The sequence below is a fragment of the Oncorhynchus clarkii genome, chromosome 31 (assembly GCF_045791955.1).
Source record: "Oncorhynchus clarkii lewisi isolate Uvic-CL-2024 chromosome 31, UVic_Ocla_1.0, whole genome shotgun sequence".
Classification (NCBI taxonomy): domain Eukaryota; kingdom Metazoa; phylum Chordata; class Actinopteri; order Salmoniformes; family Salmonidae; genus Oncorhynchus; species Oncorhynchus clarkii.
This window is the reverse complement of record NC_092177.1, coordinates 33,947,911-33,964,105: the sequence shown is the minus strand read 5'-3', so window position 1 is coordinate 33,964,105 and position 16,195 is coordinate 33,947,911. Positions and strand designations below refer to the sequence as shown.

General features: G+C 43.9%; 1 protein-coding gene across 3 annotated transcripts in view; it reads right to left on the bottom strand.

The window, feature by feature from the left end:
- Positions 1 to 592: 592 nt before the first annotated feature.
- Positions 593 to 16,195, bottom strand: part of LOC139390566 (ankyrin repeat domain-containing protein 50-like) — a 36,486-nt gene continuing 20,883 nt past the window's right edge. For all 3 annotated transcript variants that reach the window (XM_071137768.1, XM_071137770.1, XM_071137769.1), the window contains exons 4-5: positions 2,835 to 6,370; positions 593 to 2,320 (exon numbers count right to left, since the gene is read on the bottom strand). In XM_071137768.1, coding sequence (XP_070993869.1) covers positions 2,838 to 6,370 — 3,533 coding nt within the window. In that variant the 3' untranslated portion in view covers positions 593 to 2,320; positions 2,835 to 2,837. The remainder of the gene's footprint in view (positions 2,321 to 2,834; positions 6,371 to 16,195) is intronic.

The following is a 16,195-nucleotide window of genomic DNA, read 5'->3' as shown; positions in this document are numbered from 1 at the left end:
AGCTTTAATAACAGGAAAATCTGACCCTTTTCTACATCTACCTTCTGGAGTCCCGACAACATGTCCACCCCACTGGAGGCTACTGAATCAGGCCTTTATTTGACTTGATATATCGGTCTGCTCGGGTGAGTCAGCTAGAAATAATTACAGTTGCTATACAACCTTGACCTACGTGTCATTGCCGAAGTAAACGGTAGACAGCCAGGTATTAGTCATAGATAACACAATTGACACAAGGTTAATTGGGAAATTACTATCCCAGAAGGTGACATTCTTCTCGGGTGTACACAATTATCTGGTCAATCTACGTGTGTATACGTAGGCTTCTTGAGAGTCGAGGCATTTAATGCAGGCAACACTGCCAAAACAGGCAATTATTTGACGATCAATCGATCAAAATGTTGGGTTAATGGTTGCTTAATGCTTAGGGATGCATGTAATGGCCTTCGATGTCAGGTTAGCCAATAGGGCATAGACATGGCATAGTATGGATCTCTGTTAAGTGTCTGCTCAGTTGTACAGTGATTTAAAGGATACATTGAGAAAATTGTAATAATTCAATTACAATGATGTAACAATAGAGAACCTGTCATTTTCCAGCAGTAAAGCAAATATGTTTATTAAGCACTTTAATATACATCAGACCATTCTGCTTAATATAGTACAGGAAATACATTTTTGAAATGAAAAGCTCAATGTACATGGTAAGTTATTTACAATCAGTTTAGGGTCAATTCAAAACAACATGAGGTTTGAGAGATGGCGAAAGAAGTTTGAATACTGTCCCGAATTGATCCTAAAAATGAGTCCTTCTTCCTTTATACCTTCATACCACACCTTCAAGCTGTACTGGAGAGCGGAGGGCTTCGACTTGGGTTTATACAGTATGTTTGCGACGGCTTTTGCATTTTTCCCCCCTTCTCAATGTTAACATTGTGAAAAGCCTGCCAAAAAAAAACATGACACACAAATGCTCACACAGCCCCCACATAGTCCATGAAAAACAGATGTTTGCAATCCGAGAGCACCATCTTCAAGCCCCTCCCTCTACGGCGGAGCTACTGCTGGGTTAACTGACATGCAGCCGCTCAAGAGAAGAAGAAAAAAAATGCTTTGTTCCAACTTTGGCTTGACAGGTATACATTTCAAACCATCCTTTAAAACCATAATATTATTGAAGTCTCCTACTCAGTGAAGCCGTGACGAGTGAACCGTAAGCCGTTTTTTTTGTGTGTGTGCGTCTTGCTCCGAAATATACGTCAATTATCAAAATATAAGCCACACTGCAATAATAGGGGAAACAAAGTTTGAATTTTGTTTCTTGAATTGCAGGTTATAATAGTAATAATTCCACCAACGAATGCACTCGAATGCCGCTTTCGCTTCAGACTTTTGCATTTAAGCCCCACCTCCGTAGTTGACAGTATACACAATGGTTATTTTAATCATTTTCAAATGCACACAAAAAAAAAAAACATGAAAAGTCCCACAGGGACAAAATGAAGTCACATGGGTTTAATGTTTTCAATTAACTCTCTCCCTTATGTATCTTTAATACTACAATACACATAGCAAAGAAAATAGTATCAAGACGACCAAAATGGAGTCCAAAATAACTGCAGGCAACTTTTGAACACAGCACCATGATAGAGCATACAATACAACTTAAAGTGGCTTTTTCCTAAATAAATATGGTTGGTTATACTTGTATAGTAAATTGCCTTAGCTATTAACATATTACACACAGCATATGTTTAGTACACCGAACGAGGTTAACACAGATTATTTGGGGTCTTCAGGAAGGCAGAGTACCAATGCGCATAACATTATCCCATGTCATCGATTATCTTGATGTCCTCTGGTAAGATGTGATGATGCGCTCAGCGGTACATTGCTGTCGGTGTGTATGATTGCAGGCAGGACAACAAAAACAAACATACAGTATAACACAGAAACAATGTATGATTTTTTTTGGAACAATTAGTTTGAAACACAGGAGCATAAAAGGGAGGCTGAACAAATACATGTTTGTCATTTTCTCTATGTAAAAAGTGCATACACTGCATATTAAATATCAATACATTAAAACGATAGTGTGCATGATTACACTGAGAAGGCTGTAACAGATGTAGGCACATTGAAGTATCAGTTCATCTAGGCCTTGTGCAGCGATCAACATTCTTTCCTAGGTTTTCTGAGGTGTTCCACTTGAGAGAGTGGATTTTTTTTATTTTATCATTTCTTATGCAGATGGGGGGAAAAAAAGTTGCTTTGGCACATTCCCTCCCGATGTCTCTGTGACGAATGGCATTCAAGACATCTGAAATGGTAATGGGAATGATTTGTGTTAGTGCTGAGTTGGGAAAAAATTGTCATCTTTTAGGCCAGAAAAGTGCATTCTTTGAAATCCATCATTCACATAAGTTTAAGTTCTACTAATGATAGGTCAATGGACCGTAATAAAATATTGACAAGACAGTGTTTTCAGTAGTGGTGAGTGAGTCATTCAATTGTAATTTAATAACAGCATACTGTATCAACAATGTGGCCATGAATCCTAGAAGTAATATAAAGACCTTCATAATAGCATACAGGGATTCTGATTTTTCAGCCTACATACCATCCCTGGATGCTTAACATATACTTCTACTATCTTCACGACGAACCCGTTTAAAATCGTAATGAAAATAAAGCATGTCTGACCTGATCTACTTCTAATATAATGAGTAAAACAATTATGTTGAACATTAGAATAACTCTATAGCTGGTGGTTAATGCTTAGAAAAAAATGTACATTCTAATTACATCAGATTCGTTTGAGAATGAAAACTTACCAGCTATAATGGTGTCTCCTTTTTGTAGTTAAACCCAGGGTCTGATCCTTCTATCTGCAGTTTCAGTGCTTGTTTAAGGCTTAATTCAGTCTCCCCTATAGGGTAGTTCTCCAGCACATCCTGGTGCCCTCTATTCTGTACAGTCCTTGGGACAGAAACCCTCCCGAGAAAAACCTGATTGCCCTGAAGATGGTAGTTGGGGTTGGTCATAATTCCATTTCGCTTCTTCTCTGCAATGCTCTGCTGTTGGATGAATAATTGCTCTTGGGTCAGTCCCCCATCTGGCTGGGTGGAGCCGCCAACCATGATCTTACAATGAGGATCCTTCACTGCAATGTTCGCTACAGACTTGTTGAGCGCAGTCCTCTTATCAAACTGGGTCATCTCATATTCCTGACCCTGGGTTGAGCCAATGCTCTTGAGCCTTTTCTTGTCTCCTGACCCCCCTTTGCCGTTGGATGTGTCATTTCCAGGCTTATTCCCTTTGGTCGACTTGAGACCTGGCTTAACCTGAGCCCAGTCAAATTCACTTGATGGAGACCCCTGATGATGTCCAATGGACTTGGTGGTGGAGGAAGGTGAGACGATGGACTGTCGGCTCCGACTGCGAGGCAGAGAGTGTTGCTGGATTTGCTCGGTGAAGGTCATTCCGTGGAAACTATCTATGGGCACAGTCTGTGCAGTCGCAGTGGACGAGGTGGTTCTCAGGGAGTTTTTAGAACTTTTGAGGGAATTATTTGAGAGAGACGACTTCTGTCTGTCCACGGTAGAGTCAGGAGATTCCGAAGGGGAGCTGAAGGCGTGGACAGGACCGTTCTGTAGACCACGTCCAGATGACTGCATGTCTCCAGCTCCTGTGCTGCCAGAGCTGTTGGATTTAATTGTGAGAGACTGCATTTTCCCAGCTACAGAGAGTGGGGTTTTTTGCTCCATAGTGTGTACTGGCGAAGGACTACAGCCATTAAGACTTGAGGCCCCATACTTCTCAAGAAGTTTGATGATCATTGAATGCCCCCCTTTTGCAGCCACTCGCATGGCTGTGCGTCCAAACTGGTCTGCGTGGTTGGGGTCAGCGCCGTGCTCCAGAAGGATCTGCACTACATCTCTGTGCCCCTCTTGGGCAGCAATGCCAAGCGCTGTTGCCCCCTGATTACATGTGTGATCCACGTGAGTGCCATTGTCAATCAAGAACCGCACAACCTTTGTGTGGCCTTGCCAAGCCGCTGACTGGAGGGCGGATCGCTTCTCGTTGTCACAAGAGTTCACATCGGCATGATAGTTGATCAGCATCCTGACCATTTCTACATGCCCTTGCCAGCAGGACACATGGAGGGCCGTCCTTCCCTCTGTGTCGCTGACTTCCACATTGGCCGCATTTTCCAGGAAGTACTCTGCCATTGCTAGTTGATTCTCAAGTGCCAATATGTATAATGTCGGGCGTCCGTCTGCGTCTTTACAGTCTATATCAGCGCCATGACTCAGCAACAGTTCAACAATATCCCTGTGGCCTTCCAGTGCAGCCACCCTGAGAGAATTCCTCCCATCATATCCTCTTTGGTCGATGCAAGACTTGTTTTCCAGAAGAATATGGACACAGTCATAGTGACCCTCTTGCGCAGACAATATCAGGGGTATTCGACCATCGTTATCCACCTCTGTGCATCGGGCACCTTGCTCAATGAGGGCATCGCATACTTGCCGGTGACCCTCAAATGAGGCCATGTGCAGTGGGGTCCAGCCTGCGTCATCTCTGTGATTCTCGTCCAGCCCTCTGTCCAGCAGAGTTCGGACCACCTCTACGTTCCCTTGAGCGGACGCTATGCTCAGAACAGTCCTTCCTTCACTGTCGATGCTGTCTACAGCTGCACCCCAGAAAAGCAGGGTATTGACAACAGAGGCATGGCCCATGGACGCTGCAGCAAGAAGAGGCGTTCGGCCATTGTTGTCAGTGTGATCCACGTCAGCTCCACCTTCCAGCAGCAGATCAACTACGTCCACATGTCCTTCATAGGCAGCCACAAGGAGGGGGGTCATGCAGTCTTTGTCGCAGTGGTCCACCTCTGCACCCCTGTCAATGAGGAGGCTTACGACAGAGGCATGACCTTTACTGGCAGGCACACAGAGAGCAGCAACTGAGAGGGCTGTCCTTCCGTCCGCATCACCATGGTTCACCTCTGCCCCGTGTTCCAAGAGGTGCTCTACGATTTCTCTGTGCCCCATGTATGCCGCTGCAATGAGAGCTGTCCTTCCTTCATTGTCTGCTTTGTTGACTTCTGCCCCGTGTTGGAGGAGGTTCAGCACGATGTCTTCATGACCTCCCCAAGCTGCGGCTCTTAAGGCCGTTCTGCTGTCGGCATCAGCACAGTCAACTTTGGCACCGGCGTAGAGGAGAGCAGACACCACCTCCGAATGCCCACCCCAGGCTGCAGACCTAAGGGCGGTCCACCCATCGTGGTCTGTGTGATTGATGTTTGCGTCACAGCCGATGAGGCAGTTTACGACCTTAGTGTGCCCTTGTCTTGCCGCAAGAGTAAGTGACGTTTGTCCATGGTTGTCCTCCATCTCCATGTTTGCTCTTCTGGATATGAGAAAGTTCACCACATCCAGGTTTCCACTGTACGCAGCATTGGCCAGCAAAGTTCTCCCGCTAGAGTCACATTGGTTCACAGAGGCTCCATTGTCTAGCAACGTCCGAATCGAATCCTCTCTCTCCAGTGCCTGCTGCACTATGCAAGAGGCATGGTCGTCGTCGTTGTTGACGTGAGCTCCAGCTTTGACTAGAAGCTGCAGCACCTCCTGCTCTTTAGGTATGGAGATGGAAAGAGAGTCTTTGGCGGGTGTACCATTCCACACCATCCAAAGAGCCATGTTGAAAGGCTCTATCTGCAGGTTGGAGTTGATCAGATGCAGGGCAAACTCCTGCACCTCCAGCGGTTTGAGCTGCTTGGCCCTGCAAGTGTAACTCATCGCCACCATCCTATGTCCCTCCGCTGCATTACACAAGTACTTTTGTGTACAATGCTTAACATCCAGGAGCCACTCGGCAAAACTGTAGTGAAAGAGGATCCTAGTACCTCCGAGGCCATCAACCAACAACTTGGAGAGGATGTCCATCTTCTTCTGAAAGTCCTCCATGGTGAGAGTCATGTTTTTGGTCCAGACAGCATGGTAAAGCTCCTTGAAAGTAAGTGGCCTGCAGGTTGCAAGGATCACGTTGAGAATAGGCTGGACTTTGGCAAACTGCTTCCGAACAAACAGCCTTTGGCAGAGCCACAAGTAGAGGCCATTGAGCGTGCCGGGGATGTCGCGGATCTCTCGCAGCACGATGAAGTTCTCCACCACCCCGTCCAGCACGCGCTCCAGGTACAGGAAGCAGCCGCTGCTTTTGATGTGCAGCTGGTTAAGCATCTCGGCCGTCTCCTTGGTGAGGTGCTGGCGAAGGGCCTCCTCCTGGTCGAGCCGGTGGAGGATGTACTGCTGCACGTCCTTGACGATGTAGGCCTTGCGAAGGTCGTCCAGGCTAATTTTACGGAATCCTAGAAAAGAGAAAAAAAATAACTATTCGTTTACCACATCAAAAGCAATGAATTAAACATCAATGTTCACCCAAACTTCTTTCAACACATTTCCAAGATTAATATGGCTGTGTTACAGTTCATCAAAGTAATACAGAGAGGGCATAATTAGTCTTTCCACTGAGTTTCAGTGCTCATAGTGATCATACGAAGGTGACTAATTCCTTTTTTACATGATGCCCTTATATTCTCAAATAGATATCTGACCTTCAGAATATAGTCACTCCATTTTCCCATTGATCTTTTACCTTTGAAGAATTCTATTACGCCAACCTTTAATTTCCTAAGGCACAGACTAATTAGTGGTGAAGCCATGTTGTTAAAAATAAAACCATTCAAAGGAATTGAGAGCATGACCCTGGTCTCTGGCAGAGTAATCAGTAATCAGTTCAGCATCAGTATGACAGATCTTTTGTGAAGGACTATGGAAAACAAAGCTGGCGTAATTGATGCTCTAGAGGGGTATTTGATGCAGAAGACCTTTGATTCTCCTAAGAAAGCGCAGTACATTATCATCCCAGCCATACATTTAACTAAAGAAAATATCAATACGATTGCAAAAGTATAGAAGAAAGACTTTTATCTACATATCAATATATTTAAAGGGGCAATCAGCAGTTGAAACAATGACTAAGCACACTCCCTGCCCGTTTTCGGTAAAAAGCTGAGGGATGGTGCTGGAGAAAAGTAACCACTCTCAAATTCATGGATAGCGCTATGGATGCAAGGACCGTCCTTGATATCAACAATATAGTTTAAAACATGTTTTGAGTCTATATAGTGTTTGTTTACATATACTTTGATAACAAACAGTGGAGTAAAATCAGCTTATATTTTGGGTTCTGGTGGGGTACGAACTAAGCTCATGAGGCATTAATAGCTATATTCGTCAAGAATCAATGGGTACATATCATTAACTTATACGTCCAAAAAATGGATGTAACAACTGCAGATTGTCCCTTTAAAGCTCAAGGCCCAACTAATTATTTAAAAGGCCTCTCCTCACATATTTGAGAGAAAAACACAAAGTAGACCCCTGGAAGAGCTATTTCCATTTCATAGCATACAAATGGCCATAAGACAACTCTATTGTTTCACACATTAACAGACTACATGCTACCAGCACAGACCTATAGGAAGAAATCACCATGGGGGTCTTAATTAATTACCACTAATGTTCAGTAGCAATCCTTTCCCAGACATAAAGGGTTAGGGTTAGGGTTAGGGTTAGGGACTCGGCGGAGAATTGTTCAATGCTGTTGTGATTTTTCTCAATTCTAAACTTGCCTCCTGCTGTGGGAAACGAGTAATACATTATTTTGTTTTATCTAATTACCTATATCATGAAAAACAAGCTGCTTCTAAATGTTTCCTGAAGAAATGGGCTCATTTACTGCTGTCTGGGTTAGGATAACCGGTTAATTAAAATGTGCATCTTAAATTAAGCTACCTTAAACACCCTCAATGATAAATAAAGCAAACACTACAAAATGGGGATCTGAGAGACTAATGACAACATTTAGACAAAATTAACATGCCTATAATCAATCAGTGCAGTAAGTATTCTAAACTGGATTGCTTGGATTATATAATCAAAGTTCCTCTGTGTACAAGTCTCAAACTGTCGCAAAGCCTGAGGAGTAGTTCCCTCCATGAATGATTTTGTACAGAAAGAAGACTATGAAATCTTACCCCACACAGGGGCAATGTAGCCACACCAGTAGCAAAATGGGGTGGTAGGGTCTAGGGATGTTACAAATGGACAATTTTGCTTGAAGTTTAAACTGCAAAAGAAATACAAATTTAAGCAATAAGAAATAATCTTATCTTGTACAAATGTGGTCTTATTACGTACACTACCATTCAAAAGTTTGGGGTCACTTAGAAATGTTCTTGTTTTTGAAAGAAAAGCAAAAAAAAAATGTCCAGTAAAATAAAATATATTGATCAGAAATACAGTGTAGACATTGTTAATGTTGGAAATGACTACTGCAGCTGGAAATGGCTTTTTCTTCTGCCTAAAAGGCCAGCATTCCGGAGTCGCCTCTTCACTGTTGACGTTGAGACTGGTATTTTGCGGGTACTTTTTAATGAAGCTGCCAATTGAGGACTTGTGAGGCGTCTGTTTCTCAAACTAGACACTCTAATGTACTTGTCCTCTTGCTAAGTTGTGTTCCAGGGCCTCCCACTCCTCTTTCTATTCTGGTTAGAGCCAGTTTGGCTGTTCTGTGAAGGGAGAAGTACACAGCGTTGTACGAGAACTTCAGTTTCTTGGCAATTGGCAGGGTAGCCTCCAGTTAGAGTGTTGGACTAATAACCGAAAGGTTGCAAGTTCAAATCCCCGAGCTGACAAGGTACAAATATGTCGTTCTGCCCCTGAACAGGCTGTTAACTCACTGTTTGTTCCTAGGCCGTCACTGAATATAAGAAATTGTTCTTAACTGACTAGCCTAGTTAAATAAAGGTAAAACAAATAAAAAATAAATAAAATTCTAGCATTGAGTAGTCTTAATTTCTCAGAACAAGCTTTCAGAAGAAAGTGCTTTGTTTCTGGCCATTTTGAGCCTGTAATCGAACCCACAAATGCTGATGCTCCAGATACTCAACTAGTCTAAAGAAGGCCAGTTTTATTGCTTCTTTAATCAGCAATGTTTTTAGCTCTGCTAACATAATTGCAAAATGGTTTTCTAATGATCAATTAGCCTTTTAAAATTATAAACTTGGATTAGCTAACACAACATGCCATTGGAACACAGGAGTGATGGTTGCTGATAATGGGCCTCTGTACGCCTACGTAGATATTCCATTAAAACAAATCTGCCGTTTCCAGCTAAAATAGTCATTTACAACATTAACAATGTCGACACTGTATTTCTGATACATTTTATGTTATTTTAATGGATGAAAAATGTGCTTTTCTTTAAAAAACAAGGACATTTCTAATTGACCTCAAACTTTTGAACGGTAGTGTATGTATGACTACTAGGGCCGGGCAATGAAGTTATATCTACCACGACCCTTTGGAGACATAGAACACAGCTACAGTAACATGTCAATAGCGACAATCGATAAATGTGCCGCATCAGAAGAGGCTGTATCTTTTCAGACAGTAGAATTCTGCTCCGGCATATAATGTTCTATTGTTTCCCTGACAACAATAAATGTTGCCGATTGATGTGCTGCTGTGTTTTGTATGCTGTAATGGCAGTGTAGCAAGATGTGCTCTCTTTCTACTAAATGTATTGGTAAGTCAAGGTATTTAAAACATTTCTAAGTACTTTTTTAGGGGCGTGGTCTGCCGGCAGGCAGCAGGCAGGCAGCAGGCAGGCTGCGTGCAGCAGTTTGAGATGATTTGATTGACAGTTATGGTCGCCTAGTGATGGAAGTTAGTCCCGCTTCAGAAGCAGCATTACTTTACAAATGCTGTTCATATCTCCAGAGGAGGTTCCGTGCCGGCATTTAAAAAGCCGTAATGTTGCCTACCCTAACAGACAAACAAACATGTTGTACATGAGGCGTTTTGACGGACCACAATCCATTATATCTGAAAAGGGTAATCGATACAGGCTACATGTAGCTGCAATTTCATATTATGAAACAAAAACAACCCTAACCCACCAGGGCTGGTCCTGGCCGTTCTGCCGCCCTAGGCGAGACAAACAAATTGCCACCCCCTGCAAAATTACAATAGTCCCTATAAGAAAAATGACGTTGAAAAGAAATCAAATAAAATATGTGTTTTCCGGACATTTAGAATGCATATTTCCCGGGAGGTTGAAAAGGTGTCTTTTATGGATGTTGAAAGTACGTATTATTTGACTAATGCCCATCCATGTGGTGGGCCCAACGTTTGTCGAACACCAACAAACAAAAAATGACGGCCGGTACGGACAGGACCAAAAAAAGACGTCCAAAAGACGTCGGCCCATGCATAATCTGGTGTAGCCTACGGTGTCGGCCTGCAATGGAATTTTATGAATGCTCATCCACGTGGTAGGCCCATCGTTTGTAAAAACAGGCTGTTGCATTGGCTTTATTAATCCTGATTCCTGTGACTAATCCATTTGGCCATTTAAGCTCTGAATATCAGCTACCCAACTTCACCAGGAGTTATCCTGAGCCTATGTGTTTACACAGCGAGAAATGCAGAAGTACACTCCTCAAAAAAATAAAGGGAACACTAAAATAACACATCCTAGATCTGAATGAATGAAATATTCGTATTAAATACTTTTTTCTTTACATAGTTGAATGTGCTGACAACAAAATCACACAAAAATGATCAATGGAAATCAAATTTATCAACCCATGGAGGTCTGGATTTGGAGTGACACTCAAAATTAAAGTGGAAAACCACACTACAGGCTGATCCAACTTTGATGTAATGTCAGTAGTGTGTGTGGCCTCCACGTGCCTGTATGACCTCCCTACAATGCCTGGGCATGCTCCTGATGAGGTGGCGGATGGTCTCCCGAGGGATCTCCTCCCAGACCTGGACTAAAGCATCCTAATACAAGACAATGCTAGACCTCATGTGGCTGGAGTGTGTCAGCAGTTCCTGCAAGAGAAAGGCATTGATGCTATGGACTGGCCCACCCGTTCCCCAGACCTGAATCCAATTGAGCACATCTGGGACATCATGTCGCGCTCAATCCACCAACGCCACGTTGCACCACAGACTGTCCAGTAGTTGGCGGATGGAGCGCGACATGATGTCCCAGATGTGCTCAATTGGATTCAGGTCTGGGGAACGGGCGGGCCAGTCCATAGCATCAATGCCTTCCTCTTGCAGGAACTGCTGACACACTCCAGCCACATGAGGTCTAGCATTGTCTTGCATTAGGAGGAGCCCAGGGCCAACTGCATCAGCATATGGTCTCACAAGGGGTCTGAGGATCTCATCCCGGTACCTAATGGCAGTCAGGCTACCTCTGGCGAGCACATGGAGGGCTGTGCGGCCCCCCAAAGAAATGCCACCCCACACCATGACTGACCCACCGCCAAACGGGTCATGCTGGAGGATGTTGCAAGCAGCAGAACGGTCTTGTCGTGCATGCCTCGCAAATTCACCAAAGTAGCCTAAAGTCAGCCTCTTTCTCTCTGGTTGTATTTAAATATACACAACTGTCCCCAGTCTAGTTAGGCTATAACACCAAAAATAATATGTTTTGTGATAACTGCACTGTGATATTAATTATATGGGGGAAACATTGTTCCTGAGATAAGGGTTTTCTCTTAACGTTAAGGATCCAAACTTCGTTTAAACATTTAAAGTGTTCACACCACTAGTAGGTACCCCCCTAATCATCGCCATTGTAGCTTTCGATACACGAACCTGGCAGTACTCAAACACGCGTGAGAAACCTATCCCTGAGGAATATTAAGAAACAATGTTTTTTTTAAATGACTAATTATGTTCTAAAATGTCAGCCCTAATTAACAAAAACATTTGCGGTGGCTACCTGTGGAACGCTACCATTCCGAGCTATAACGGAAACGACGAAAAACAACGCATCTATTCTGTCCTACACCATGCAGTCACCACCAACAGAGTACAGTAGGATTATAATAACCCAGTGACCCAAAGCCTCAGTGACAGTCAATGTTTTTAGCAACAGAGCATTTTCCACTGCCTCTCCCAGGCCCTGTGACCTCCTGCTCCACCTCAGACTGATTCTCCACTAAGCATTCTGGATGCCTTCAGCTGAGACAGGAAACCCACTGGCCGAGAGGAAGAGGCCATTAAGAGGGGGGGGGGGGGGGGGGGGGGGGGGGGCTGAACGATATCTAGGACAGATGACCTAAAAGTCAATTTTAGCCAGCCGGGAGCCTTTGCCTCAGCATGTTGTTTTCAAAGGTTGTCTCAATGTTTAATTTAGATGTGCGTTACCCACCAAGAGAGTATCAGTGAATCAGACTACACTGCCCAGGAAATCGTAGAAGTTTTTTTTTTTTTTCAGACAATGATTAACAAATAGACTCCTTCTCTCCTACAGTTTTGAGATTAGTGGCCTCCCACAGTTCCCACAAAATTGATCATATGTAAATTATGAACACTTTGTGGTGTGGAAAACCCAAGAGGAGGAAAAGAGAGACAGCGAGTTAACCGCGGCCATCTTGAAATAGAGCATTAGCCTTGAAAACCCTTTAAAAATATTTCCAGAGGCCCATAGAAAGGGAAAGAAAGAAATGAACAAGCAGGGGCCTCCAGTCTGAACATGCCAAAGAGGCCTTTTCATTCAATTACTATAAATGGAGGAAGCTGACCTACAATTTCCACTTGAGCCATCACAGACATCACTTCATATGGCCTGAAACTCTGCTGTGCAGTCATGGCATTATCATTGTTCTCCTCACGTGGCACAGATAAGCACAGGCGCAAGGAGAGGAACTTGCAGTAGCAGACGTGGTCACTAGCTACACAATGAACGTGACTAACGTTGCACACATCTTCCAAGAAGATTGTTTTCATTTAACTGCAGGCAATGACATGATGCCTGGCCTTGACACTTTTCCAGGTCAACTGGAACCACAGTAAATTCTAACTGGGGGGGGGGGGGGGGGGGGCTGCAACAGTACGAGCATGGACGGCAGAGGTCTGAACAGAGAGGGACTGCTAAACAACCAACAACTGATGCATTCATCAGGGCAAGGGATGCAGCCCCGAGTACAGGCCTCGGAGCCAGCTGCTGCTCGTTACGAAACTGGATAGTAGCCAGGAGAGACACGGCCCTATGTACAATGAGGAACTGTTTTCAGATGACAAATGAGGCAGGGTGTGTGTACGTGTGTTTGGAGTGGGGGGGGGGGGGGGGGTTTACAGGTTCTGGCCCATGGACCTGGTTCTGAGCGTCAGCATCTCAAATGTATCGAGTTCTTAGCGATCCACCATCTTTAATTCATAAGATCCAAAAGATAAACAGAAAGCCAAGCTCATCTCCTCTAGCCTGCTGTAAACCCCCACTCGACAAACGCCTGTACAACAGCTGCAGAGGTCTTGGCTCTGAAAGCGAAAACGGCATCCTTCCAAACACAAGTACGTGGAACGAGAGACTGCTTAAACCATCTGTAGAAAAATATGTTGTTTTTTTCAAAGCTCCAGTTGCCATTTTCCTTTTGAAAAGTGTTTGCTGCCTTCTCCAATATTGATTTACATTAGGTAAATGTTAGTGAACAGTGGAAAGATGCTGTAGTCCATTTGTTATTGAGAAAGGAAATGCAGATGGTAGTTGGTATTTATTAAGGCAGTGCGAAGCAAACTGTAGCCTACCCGCAGTCGGGTTTATTTGTTGGGAGAAGCGTAATTATGTAATTGATACAGAATTTCTCCCTTCAATTCCTATGCCATTTTTTTGTCCGTGCACGGGCACCCTGACATGAGAAGCGGCATCAAACGTGCAACTGGAAAACAATTACATGCACATTCAAAACAATTAACTTGCAGAGTGGTTATCCTGGTGACACAAGCATGAACAGTTTTTTTTTGCCTGAACTTGTCCTCACCTTCAATTTCAAACATGGGAGAGGAGATCTTCCAGTTAGACCTGTTGGGTTTACTGAATGAGAGCTGAGCGCAAACGAAGATTACACCGAAAGGGATATACTCAAGGCCCTTCAGTACGGCCTAGCGTTACAGTCTACCATCCAACAGTCCTATCAAGCCCACCTTCATGAAAACGCATCATGAGCTGCAGGAATACATCGAAAGATGATTTACGCGAAACACTGCAGAGCCTGGCGACAGATGGGTGGAGATTTCCAGCCAATGAAACACTGTATTGTACTCCAGATATACTTTGAATGGAGCGAGGGCCAGAGCATAGTGGTATGAGATTAAGAAGGCAGCACATCCGAGTGCCTATGCTCAACTCCCTCTATGACCCACAATGGGTCACTATATCTACAGCTGGGTTTCACTGCGACATGAAACCTCCTTACTGCATGCAGCTGCACCTTCATTAAACTTATGGAGATAAAAATACTACCATGTTTTACAACTAAGGGCCAGACATTTTTCCTGACCACATGCCTAGTTATCAGAAAGAACAGTCTTGTTTTGGTTACGGTCTTGCCATGACTGACCTCTTAGTGACCTCATTTGGCCCACTCGCCATGATTTCCTGTTCTCCTGCACAGTAATGTGTTCAGTCCTGGATGCCAATCATGTTTTATTAGCCACGTCAAATAAACTTGTATCTGCTACTGGTGTGCAGTCTGGAACCATTTTGGTCAGCATGTCCACACAACAGATTTAAAGCTCAGCCCATGGAATTTTCAGAGCTCGCTGTAAAATCAGGTACTAGCAAATGTATTCTTGGCATGCAAGTCGGCGGCAGTTTGGGATACCACCCTGTCTTTAGCAAACTTCACCCCCCGTTGCAAGGCGAACCATTGGCGTGCCAGCAATTACAGGGCATTTATTTTCCTTAAATCAAATTAACACCTAGTTAAAGATCGAAACGAGAACCGACATGCCTCTCTACACAGAAACAAAATAGGAATACTAATTTTGTATATGACACCGGGATAGTTGGAAGAGGCCATGCTGCATACGAAAGGCCCTCACCGAGGAGGCAAAGAGACCCAGTTCTTCAACCATGTCTTGAGTCACATTTCTGCAGTGCAGCACCAAAGATGTTATAGACCTGTAATTTGCTTGGCTGTCAGACAGCTCGTGGTAAATACAGCATTCAGGGGTATTATGGTTGTCTTCGGTGCAGCCAAAGTATCAACTCAACACGCAGACCCAGAGGTTAGCCAGCATACAGGAATACAGACCGGATGCACAATCTGCACCGGGTGTTAACAGCAACTGGCCTCTTAAGATATTAGCTAATTATAACCTATATCTAAATATGGTTAACAATTAAATGGCCTCAATAGTGTTAGAGACTTTGCAATCAAAACAAACACATCTAAATAGTCACTAGTCCAACCAAATACTATCATTTTAAGTATATTTTAGTCTGTTGAGGCTATGCATCCCGTAAGCAATACGTTCTTAGAAAATAAGTGGTCCACATATCTAGCAGGTTAAGTTATTTGAAAAGTCACTTCCACTTCTAATGATTTTACCCATACCACATCCAAGCTTCCTGCATCAATGACAATGATAGGCAGTCCAAACACCGCCTTCGCCCCTCTTCGGGGAGCATTCCACTCCTGGCACAGAATAAATAAACAGTCCTAGATGCTTTATAGCTGTATTTGTGTTGTCAGCAGGCCAGAATACAGTATATTGAGGTCCCTCAAGTGAGGCCTCTCCAGTTGCCCAAATAGTATGAAAAACAATTCCAACAATAGATGTTAAGAGTGCTGTGACCTTCTTGCTGCGGGGCCCTATGCTCTGCAAGCCCCTCGTAGCTACACTTCGGTCTGCGGACAAGAGCTGGTCTGAGAGCCGTGGTGGGGGCTGGAGAGTGGGGCAAGCCCACTTCAAACAGGCCTGCTATTTTAATTTCTGGTCAGTGGTGGTAAATCAGGCCTGTCACCTGGCCTTGGTGCAGAGAAAGGTCCATTCATGGCTGGAGCCGCGGAGAAGGAGGCACAGCTCCTCACTAGGGTGGGCTTGAGCCTCTCTCTGAAGATATGTGAGAGAAGGAAACAAAAACACACACCTACCCGAAACCGGACGGTATAAAATACAGCAGATATCTTGACTTGCCACTCAGTATATCAGCAATGTTCAGAATTGTACAATAATATCATTGTCGATTGATGGTCTTTTTAATCCACTATCCAGAGTCAGGAACAGATGAAGATTGTCAATATCTCAAAAGATGGTCT